The 11375-nt window shown below is 40.5% G+C and overlaps 2 protein-coding genes across 6 annotated transcripts in view; both read left to right on the forward strand.

The window, feature by feature from the left end:
* efs (embryonal Fyn-associated substrate) overlaps window positions 1–6066 on the forward strand; it is a 23124-nt gene extending 17058 nt beyond the window's left edge. The window contains exon 9 of the transcript XR_004336386.1: window positions 6056–6066. The gene's annotated coding sequence lies outside the window, so the exon portion shown is untranslated. The remainder of the gene's footprint in view (window positions 1–6055) is intronic.
* acin1b (apoptotic chromatin condensation inducer 1b) overlaps window positions 1–11375 on the forward strand; it is a 26858-nt gene that overhangs the window by 6514 nt on the left and 8969 nt on the right. For all 5 annotated transcript variants that reach the window (XM_032544087.1, XM_032544088.1, XM_032544091.1 and 2 more), the window contains 3 exons: window positions 5363–5483; window positions 9844–9889; window positions 10639–10784. In XM_032544087.1, coding sequence (XP_032399978.1) covers window positions 5363–5483; window positions 9844–9889; window positions 10639–10784 — 313 coding nt within the window. The remainder of the gene's footprint in view (window positions 1–5362; window positions 5484–9843; window positions 9890–10638; window positions 10785–11375) is intronic.

The raw sequence follows: 11375 nt of genomic DNA on the forward strand, positions 1-11375 counted from the left end.
CTCACACGTAACATTCTCACTTGGAGCAAATAATCTCACACACAGTGTGACACTGTCCATCAATACAAGGGAGAAAAAAATACTTTGACGAGGGTGCAGAGAATTTGCTTCAGCTGTGTGCTTGGCCATCAAGTGGTATTTCATTGATCGTTGATTGGTCACACCACAAGTTCGGAAATAGTTTACTACTATATATTAATTTTCAGCATATAAAGGCATAATAAATATATGTTACTTTTAAAAAACATAGGTCACAGAGCCGACAACATGTGTTGTCAGCCAAGATCTCTTAAACATGAATCGGTTGTAAACCGCTTTCCCGCTCACCGCTCACGGGGTGTCGGGAAGGGGACTAATTACACAGGGCCCTCATGTGAGGAAGGCCCACTGTGATCTACGCCTGCATAAAATCGATCACCTGCGGTCGCCGCCCACTGCATGCAGGTTATATTTGTGTCCACTTGATCACGACTTGCTCTGACATCATGCACACGTGGGCAACTATAACCTCACAAGATTAAAGCGGCTGCATTTTTAGAGCCAGACGCCGCAGTTGCTCTCCAGCGACTGCAAGAACCAGGGCATGATGGGAAACGCCTGGCTCTCAGCTGATCTAACAGCTGATTGGTTCAGAATTGACTCAACACAATGACGTTAGATATAAACATTTATTTTTTTATTTTTTATTTGTCTGATTTGAAGGCTTATTCTGTTAACTGAACACATATTGTGTGGCTGATGGTGACGTTTATTATTTAGAGAGACTAAATACATTGAGATTACAGAGAGTCTGTTGAATGTTAACAGCTGCAACAAATTGCCTGTAGAGCATTTTAACAGCTACTCTGTCCTAGTAAAAACAAGTGGACACTGCGTACAAGCTGATATATGTGTCTGATCAAATTTTAATAAATTGAAATCGGACCTAATAGGATGTGAGTGTTTATGTGACTTCCTGTTCAGACGGAAGGCTGCTGGAAACGGCTGGAAACTGTCCGACTTGCTCCCGTCCCCTTTACAGGCGAGGCACAGTTTATCTGGACTGAGCCTATAGCTGTGGATATGGGGAGGGGCCCGTAGAGTATGCCTTCATACAGGGCCCAGAATGTTGTGCTACTCCCCTGCTCCTAATTATAGTAGGTTGTATTTCTTGTCAGGCGTTCAGTGTGGCAGTCCTACAAGCGGTAGGTTCTGCTGCTTTTCTTTTGAGAAACCTTTCACCTTTCGTCTTTTTTCGTGTAATTTCAATTTGTTGCTGGCAGCAGAAAACGTTATTTCAGTCAGCGCAGTTTCTTGCATAATCAATATTTATCAGGTTATATTTCCGAATGCGACACGTTTAAGCAGCTAACATATCTTTTATTTTGGAAATTTTTGACCGGAAGAGAGTATGTAGTTACTCTGGCAGACTTGACACTGGTCTCGCTAGCCAACATGGCCGTCATGCATGCATTGCATCCTTGATACCGACGCAGTGCACGGCTAATCAGCAGGAGAAACAACCGCGACCGGATTTTTTTATTTTATTTCGCGTCCCCGATTTCAACCCACGCCTGACCGGAATAATCGTTAGTGTCAGATTGTTTTTGTCTGTCCCCGTGGGTTTCCTTGCAAGGCCGGCCATAATGCTGTCCGAAGGCAACAAAAACGGGTAAGAGTGAGCTAACGTTAGAGGGCGACTCAAGGCTTTAGGTTGATGGTTTTACTTTTACACCCCTTATCTATAACGCTACATCAGCCTGTCTCAGCCTGTCGTGTCCTACCGGGAAACCGGCTGTACATTACGCTGTTGGTTAGCTCGCATCTCCTTCCTGCCTGTTAAAAATCATGTCATCAGTTCACATTGGCCTGGTTATGAGCGTGTTGCATGTTCGTCCATGTGAGGAAGACCGGGGTTGGGACCGTCGGTGAGAGTCTTTTGTTAAGTGAGGAGCCAGGGAGAATTTTTTTTTTGGGGGGGAAGGGGGTCTCCTTTCTATGATTTGTGCCTAAAATAGCTTCACACTGGAGGAGCACATTGATAAATAAATAATGGGCTCAGATTACATGGTGGGATGACGAGTCATGCGGACTGTGATTTCTCCCCTTCTCTCTTCTCTTGACCTCAACATTTTCTGACATGCCAGGTGGCAAAAATATAGTTTTTTAAGTGACTGTTTTAGAATATACGTTTTCTTATGTATGCCATCCTCATGTTGTCTATTAAGGCTCATTTATGGCCACACTATACATGCATCTCGTTGTCTAACCAACAGAAGACTATATATTTTTATTTTTTGATTTTTGTGGCTGTAGCCGTTAATGATCTCACTGTTGTCAAGGGAGATCATTAAAGCAGACATCTGTTAGTTGTACAGTCAGTGTGAATAGACCCTTATGCTGTGATATAATTCTCCCAGCTGGCACCAGCACTCTCATCCCCTGGGACTACTTGTCTGCTTTATGAGTCCAGTTTGATGATTAGGACATGATTTGAGTAATTCTGCTAAGTTACAATGAATGGGAATTGGTGCCTCAGGTCACCCCACACTTGCAGTAACTTTTTTGTCAGGTTTTTGAGAAGTTTAACTATAAGTAATGGATTTATTTTGTGATACATTTGACATACAGTATATCTCAATATTGTTACTTAGGTTCCAGCTGTTCTTCAATGTGCTTCTTTATTCCAGCCTCGTCATATAGATACAGAGCTGTTTGAATTGAAAGGCTTCAAGAGTGTTATTTGAAAATAAAAAGCCAAGCATTGTGCATGCTCAGTTAGTCACTCATTCATCTTTCTTCCATGGATCATTGCATCATCTCGTCCTGGCTTTACCTTCTTTCCTTATTCGGATGGATTGTATTTCTAGGTGACATCTGTCTCCCTTTATAGCCTGTGCAGGTGTGCCTTTGGCCTTGCCTAAGAGTAACATAGACATTGACATCCACACCTCGGGCAAAATGAGGAAAGCTAGTGTGGAGTAGAGAGGGGGAAATGCTGTCCTTTTGCCTACACTCCTCACTGCCAGTGACTAATTTCCAGAGGAGGAGGTTGAACAGGTCTTCTAACGCTTTGGGTAAATTTCAGTGTTACAGAGACTAACAACAGGCCCTCCTCTTAAAGAAACTTAGCAAATGACCATGCTACTTGTCATGGAGAAAGAGAAAAGCTGAGGTTTGGTTGTCTGAGCTGGCTGTGTGATTATTAGCAAGTTAGACATTTTTTCTACTTCTTTTAGAGTTATTGTTATTGGTGTTTGAGCCAGAAAGATTCGTCCAAGGATTCAGTTGGGCACTTTAATCTTGGAGGCCACTTAAATAATGACTGCAAAAATTAGTCAATTAATCATTTAGGAAATTAGTCAGTTGTCAGAAAAAACATTTATCAAGCAAACATGCCCTTACTCTACCTTCTCCAATGCAATATTTTGCTACTTTTCCTTGCCTTAATAGTAAAGTGAACATTGTTGGGGTTTTGTGATGTGGCCTATTTTAGCACTTTCTGATGTTTTATTGACCAAACGTTTAATCTATTAAGCGAGAAAACAATCAGCAGATTAAAAACAGAAAAGCAATACTCTCATCACAAGCGCTACTAAATATGGTCCTTTTTGAAAATTACTGTTGCTACTTTTAATTCAGGAATTTTCTGCAATATCTGAGAAAACATTTTCAGAAATGAGAAGTATTTTTTACATTGATAACAATGAAATGCACTGCAGATCATCATGTAAGGAATCAAACGATAGAGGACTGGAGTAGAGAGAAGGATGTGATTCTCCCACCTACAGGGTGCTGCCTCGGTGCCTGTGTCATCACATGGAGGCAGTGGAGGAGACTTTGGATATCACTGCTAGGGGAGGTTGAGGGAGTAGCTAAAAATATAATGATGACATCTGCTTGGTTTTGTCTTAGATAACAGCGATACAATCAAATAACATGTAGAGAAGCTTTCGACTGTTTGAGGTCTGACTCATAGTAACTACAAAGCGTGACTTTTATTAGCGGAGTTAGATTTGTTTGGATTTTGTTTAAAAAATGACCCAGCATGGATCAGATTAAGACCAGACACATGGAGTCAGCTGTGAGTGTGTGTCTTGGACTATGAGTTAGTTTGAGGAGTGTTTGTGACCCTGGGTGTCCGTTAACTGGTGAGTTATTCATAGCAAGAGTGACCCAGATCACTGGCCCCTAGCACCCTGCCTCCGACCCTTCAGTGTTTTTCTCTGTCTTACCCTACACATCATTTTGTCTCCTTTCAGACTAAACCTCACATTGGCCAATCTCTAGATCTGAGCTTGAAGGCAGTCTTTATTTTCTTAGTCCAGATTGGCTTTAAATAGGGCAGAAACATATTGTTTTCTTGATATTTGTTTGTTCTATAAAATCTCAGATGATAGTGAAACATGCCCATCGCAATGCTAATCCTAAAACTCCAGATTTGCAAGTTTGTCTGACCCAAACACCCAAAACCTAGATGTAATCTATTATCACATAAAACATTGCAAAGCATCGAAATCTCAGTTAAGATGCTGGAGCTAAATTTTTGTAATTTTGTATTAAAAAATTACATAAATAATGAATCCATCCATCATCAAAATAGATTTTTTTTTTTGATTGTCTAGTGATTAATCAATTAATCAGTAATTTTAGCTATATCTTTAATATTTAAAGTAGTGATACATGTAGAGCAGCACTGCTTTGTGTTGTTTCTAACATATTAATCTCTCCGAATCAACATGAACAACTTATCTACGAGCCCAGTCAGACTAGTTAGTCAGTTTGACTCATTCTTAGTATTTTTTTTCATTGATCCAGAAGCAATAAATTAAGGTAACCACTTTATTATTCAGAATCTAAGGTTATGTAATATTTTTTTAAAGCATGATCAACAACTATCTAGAAAATAAAACCTCATCAAAATGTTAAATACTTAAGAAAATCAGAAACAAAAGTCACAATACTTTCTTTCAACATAACAGTCACACCCACTCCGAGTGTGCTGCCAGGCCTTGACATTGCATTGAGTGAAGGTATGACTGGTTATTATCAATGACCTCTATCAATATAACTTTGATGTGTTTAAGTTATGATTCACTTCAGCTCAAGGAAACTGTTGTTTGACTCATAGAAGAAAGATAATTTTACTCTGTGATTCATAATTTGAAATGTCAACTGCCAAAGCATAACTCATAGTAATTCAGAGGTAGTGTCAGACATGGATTTAGCAAAAGTAGCACAAGGGCAAAGATAACGAGCTTATCACCAGGTGAGAGTTGTTAAGACCAGACAGTCTTACTGATCAATATTGACCCCTAGCTCTCAAACAAAAATTTACAGTCAAATCCTTTTTTCCCCACCCGCCCTCCTCTTCCTTCTGCAGGGAGGTGTCCGAGCCCAGCGCAGCTGCCGTGACAGAGGTGGAACCAGACTCTGAGAGCTCCATGGCCCAGCAGCCACCTTCTGGGGCTGAGCCAGAGAACAGCGAGGGCCGTCTGGAGGAGGTAAGGTCACTGAGAGGGTGGGGATGCCTGGGTCTTTGCTCACTCTCTCACTAACCCGCAGCTTCATTCATATAAAAGCATGTGTAGTTGGCAACACAAGTTAATAGGGTTACTCAAAACCAACACAACCCCAACATTTTTTACAACCATTATTTTATTTGATTCCTGTGGAGAATTTATCCTTTTGATTCTGGCTCTGTATGCAGTTTGTGTCCTTTTTAATCTCTTAAATGCTCATCAGATTACTCTATTGGGGTTTTCACAAATGACCATTGGTGAACAAACAGGGGTTGAGTTGGGTCCTGGGGTAAAGAGAAGTGAACTAATCCCTTTCATCTGCGTTTAATGCAACTAATATTTCATGACTTAGATGATCTCTCACACACTTGCCTTGTCTGTTTAGTACCTGCAGAAGGATGTTGATGCTGCTGAAATGCAAGTAGTCATGGTAATAGTATATTACATTTTGTGTGTGAGTGTGAGAGAACTGATCAATTACTAGTTATCCTGCAGGCATGCTCTTCAGCCACCAGATCAAATGCTTCTGATCAGTCTGCCTTAGTCAGCTCAAGTTCTTGCATATGGAGTCCTTGTATTGGACCAGTGCATTGCATTTTATGGTATCACAAGCAGTTTCCTGTCTTTACATTCAAAAAAGCAATACATTTTCACATTCACAACCTAATTATACCATTCAGAATAGTTTCTGGAGCTCATTAAGAAGCTACTGTTAGATGTGGCCTTTAGCCTTCAATACTTACACTGTTGAAACCAGATGCCTACAACCATACATTGCATTACATTTTAGGCATTGAGGTCGAGAGTATGTAATTTAGATTTACTTTTGAGTTGCTAAGCAATGTAAAGTTATTATCAGAAAGTATATTCTTTTATTTATTTTTTTTACTGTTTGTGTTTTGTTTTTTTCTCCTTCTTTGGGTTTGCATGAGTTATGGACCCTGACAGTGTGTGTAGAGATGCATCAGGGCTTGTTTCTGCTGTTTCTTTCACCCTTTTTTCATTCTCTCTGCTCTCTTGCTTGCTCCTTTTCACCCTGCCTCTCTATCTTCCTATTATACTGTCTCTTTTTCCCTCTTTGTCCTCTTTCTTTCCATCTTTTGCCTTTGTATCCCATCATGAATGCTTCTCTCTCACAATATATATTTCTGGTGTGATTGCTGTTTAAAACCCCATTGATTGCTTTGTTATGAAGGTGCCCATGCCTCTTCCATTGCCCCTAATGGTACCTGCTGCGTACTACTACTACCACCACCAACACCTCCTCCACTCCTCCTCCTACTCCTACATCTCCTGTCCCGCTATGCCCAAGTGCGTCGCTGATACCAGAATTAGGCCCAGAGTCTGCAACCCCATCGCACTGAAAAGCATGAGCCTGCAAGGCCTCCCCTGTAGCCTTCCAGTGATGTGCTGAGCCAGCAGGAACTGGAGCTTGCAAACCACCACCGATAGAAGTGGCAGCCATGGTAACTGCAGCAGCACACAGTTGCCATGGTAACCCAGCCTCAGGGGTTGGAAGCCTGCTTACTGATCTGAACTGGACTGGACTGTACTGCACTGTTCTGTGGTGATTAATGGTGGCGTACGTATCTGCCATTTTAAGCATCATAAGCCCATCCTCTGAGTTGCCCTCCGACATCCATGCCTCTGTCCTCCAAAAGCCAGATGCAGCTTAGACAAAACTCTTCAGCACTCCAGTTTTGTATTTACTTCTACCGATAATCCCACACTGCCCCCTGCTTGTGGGGTAGAGTAATGACTTTGGACTGAGATCGCCTGCAATAACCCATACAGTGATCAGGGCTTGAGCGTTTTCTATGATCACTGTTTGGGGTTTTGAGATTTAGAACACTTCAATTGAGCAACAGAAATTTTCTGCTTGGATGTGATGATTATGGGACTTTTGAAAAGACCTACAGTATCTGTGACATGATGATATGGATTTTTACTGACACTTTGAAAGATCTTAATCTTCTGCCTTGACAAGCTGGTCAGCCTTTAAAAGTGACTTCAATTACTCAGATGTGCATGTAAGTTCTGTCACCTTGCTCAAAGTTGCCATCCATAAGAACTGTTCCCCTGAACTCTGCAACAGTTCTAATGTAACAGAGACTTTTAAAGGACTTGGTTCCAAGGACAAGTGATCTGACCCACATTATGCTCCAAGAATGTTGTTTGGGTTTGAGTGACATTGATCGTCCAGTGAGCTGGATATACTCAGCAAGTCATCACCCCCCTTCCTCTGCTGCCACACTGTCCGTGATCTCAAGTTTGACTCTGTGGATGTTTCACCAGGACGTCATGATATCCTGCATCTCCTGTGGATTTGACAGATGGACCACTGCAGTTGTTGCTCTTTGCTACACCCACAACTTGACCCTTGCATCTCGTATGATTTCATGTGAGTGCAGAGGCACTCGTGTCAGCAAATATTGTCACAATGTCCATCAAACCTCTCATTTTGACTTCTTCCGTGGATTATAATTTAACAAAGACATATCTGGATTACTTTTGGCCACCTTTATCCCACTGAAAAGACCTTACACCTGAGTTGTCAATTTGCAAAACAAAACTCAAGAACTGTGCAGCACGTTCTGGCTGCTTAAAAACAGGAATTTATCCAGCCAGCAGACACTTTACAGGACAACCTGTTAATGTTTTGACATTTCAGATACCGGTCACAAAGGCTGTCAGGACTTTGCTTTGGATATGATGGACAACTATAACAGTTAAAGACAATAATTTCAAGGATTCAAAATGGATTTTTTTTCTTTTTTGACTTGCCAGATGTAACTCATAGATCATGGACTCTAACAAAGTATGCATCAACCCCCACCCCCGTCAGAATCCATCACAAAGTAATTTGAAACTCTTAGGCTCCCCAAAAGACTGAAATGTGACTTTTTAATCAGCAGTCCATCAAGAAAAGTCCTCCCCAGTCCCATTCAAGAAAAAAGTTCAATCCAGTGATCAGTTCCTGCCTGGTGGCAAATCTGCACACTCAAATCGAGCCCCGCCCTCACTCCTCTGCCTTCTCTGATTGGATCCTTGTTGCCTAGATACAGTACACACTGTCGTGCGGTTGGGCCATAGTCGAGCCAGTAAGGAATCAGGTGTCAAATGGTACCAGGAAATGACTTGTGATTATTCCTCTATTTAAAAATGTTTACAATTGTAAAGGATTAACTGTAAAAACAAAAAACTTTCCTCTACATCCTCTGTGTAAATAAGAGGAGATCCTTTATTTCATCCTCGTAATTTAGTGCACATTTTTGAACTGTCACGTGTGCTGCAGTTTCAATTTGTTATTTTGACACCAAAATGATAGTGTTGATCATACATTGACGTACATTGCTGGTCTACAGTTGTGTTCTATTGAACATGTTCAATTTTCAAGGTGAATTTAAACTGCAGTACTGAAAGTCCTGCTGACAGATTTTTGACTCTTCAACACTCAGTTCTCCACCTCTGCTGCACAGAACTCAGCACCAACAACATTCAACATTGTTAGTCAACTACAATACTTGAGTGAACGACATGCCATAGTTTTGATGGTAAATGAGCACCACACAGAAATTATTCTAGAGCTACTCGGGACTGATCTGCTACTATACCACAATTTGTGTGTTGAAAGCCCCGTTCGTACAGAATTAATATTACAGTGGATTTTGCTATTAAAATGGTAAAGTAGAATTTGTCAAAACACGAGATATTAGTGCTGTAATTATTACTGGTTTGGGATGTCAAATAAGTCACAGACATATGCGCTCTGGATGCGTTAATGGTAATATTGATATCATCCCCACCTCTTCCAGTTAAAAATGGGATGTGAATCTTGTAGAGTGACAGGATCCCCTCAAACACACTGACAGATACTTTGCCTGTCTCTATTTCCTCTCTATTCTAGAGTCCTCTGATGGACATTATCTTGTAATAACTTGCAGCAGTAAGATACGACCCAGTTTGAGTTTCACACAGGCCTACTCCTGTCCTAATGCACATGATGTACTGACACAGACACACTTACTCACGCACACAGACAGACACACGCACACACATACACAGAATGGGAGTAGTACAATGATTTATCTCAGTGTCTTTGAGCAGAGGTGGAAGGCCGAAATGTGTCTGGAGTCTCTCTATCGACCAGCAACTATCCATAATGTGGTATAATTGGAACCTCCAGCCCTCTTGTTACTTTAACCCCCCCACCCCTCCTCCACTTTTTCTGTTTCACCTCCTCTCTGTTGTTGCCTGTTTGGGTTTTGACTCTTGGTTCTCATCTCGCCCCGCACCCCTGGGGTTTCTGTATGTTCTCTTTCTGTCTCCCCCCCCTTTCTAGAGCACCACTCCTAAGGCTTTTGCTGCTCGCAAGATATCCTTGACCAGTGAGTATACCAGTTACATCTGTTGTACAAGAATGAAAAGGAAAATACCCTACTTGTAGCATTTAAAAACTTTGTGCAGAATTATGTTTTAAAGCTGCTGATTAAAGTTTTTGACTTAAAACAGAAAATTATCTAAGAATAAGTCAAAGTTTTGCGATAGATAAAAATTAATTTAAATTCTTTGTGGTCTGTAATGTTGATAGAAATAAGATTACATCAGTGTTATCCTTTCGCACGGAAATGCTGTGTTGACGTAATGTTGTGGAAACACTGATAAATAAAACTGTAATTAATGTGCTGTTTTGGACAACAAAGCTACAGTATTTCCTGCTATTTCAATAGGCGAGGACCCGGTTTATGCTTGTGGCTCCAGTCACATTGCCCTATATACAAATGCTCACTATATTTATCCACTGCATGGTTCCTTTATTTTTCACTGCTTACGAAATGTCTAAGAACATGTAACAACATGTGGAATATTGTTATAAATAAACCAATATTTGGAAATAGTTACTTAAATAAGTTAATCATACAGTTCCATTTATAAACTCTGTAAACTTTAATTACTTACTGGCACCCATGGCAAAACTATTTGGGTTTAAGTATTTAAGCAATTATTTTATGCTTTTAGGCTATGAGATTGCAGTAACTTGACTAAAGTTCTGTTCGACAGGGAGCAAATCATCCATCTTGGAGTTCATTTCCTCGCTCAATGATGAACTGCGTTTTTGTTTTTTACTCTTCTGCAGGCAGTAAGACGTCTCCTGCCACCACAGATGGAGTAGCAGGTGAGCCCGAGATGGGAACTGCAGCAGGGAGGAAGAGGCGATGGGGCTCCAGCACAGCAGTCACTGCTAAGAAACCATCCATCATCATCAATACTGACTCACTGAAGGTATTGGCACAGCATAGAGACCAGGAACAGCTGTCCATGCAGGCTTAGGAAAATGCATTTTTAATGAGTTTACTTATTTTAGCTGTGGCAATATTTTTTGAATTGAGGTGATATTTTGGCCAATATTTAATAATTATTTTTATGCCAGAAAACAGACCGAAGCTTCTGAGTTAATAAGGACTTTACTCTTTAAGATCCATTTAAAAAAAAAAAAAAAAATCTCTATACACACTAATTGTCTGCTTTGTGGCTGGTGATAATTTCACATTTTGCATGTTAGAAATAATCTCTGGCTTTAAATTAAGGCTTCCCTGGCTGTCTGCTTTATGCCACTGTTGCAGATAAAAGGTATTTGATTGGCTACATATTGAGACATTTAATAATTACTCTCTAGTCACTAAGTTCTGTGAAAGATTAATTGTAAAAAGTTATGTTAAAAGTTTGAGTCTTGTTGCCCAGGCCACATGAAATTGTTAATCCGGCCCTGCTTGGTGTGATAATGAAATGTTAGTATTGCAGTGTTTCCTCTAGATTTTTTTTTTTTTTCTTCTTTTCTTTCAACAGGTTTATCTGCTAATGTAAGCTACCTAC

The sequence above is a fragment of the Etheostoma spectabile genome, chromosome 19, assembly GCF_008692095.1.
Source record: "Etheostoma spectabile isolate EspeVRDwgs_2016 chromosome 19, UIUC_Espe_1.0, whole genome shotgun sequence".
Taxonomy (NCBI): domain Eukaryota; kingdom Metazoa; phylum Chordata; class Actinopteri; order Perciformes; family Percidae; genus Etheostoma; species Etheostoma spectabile.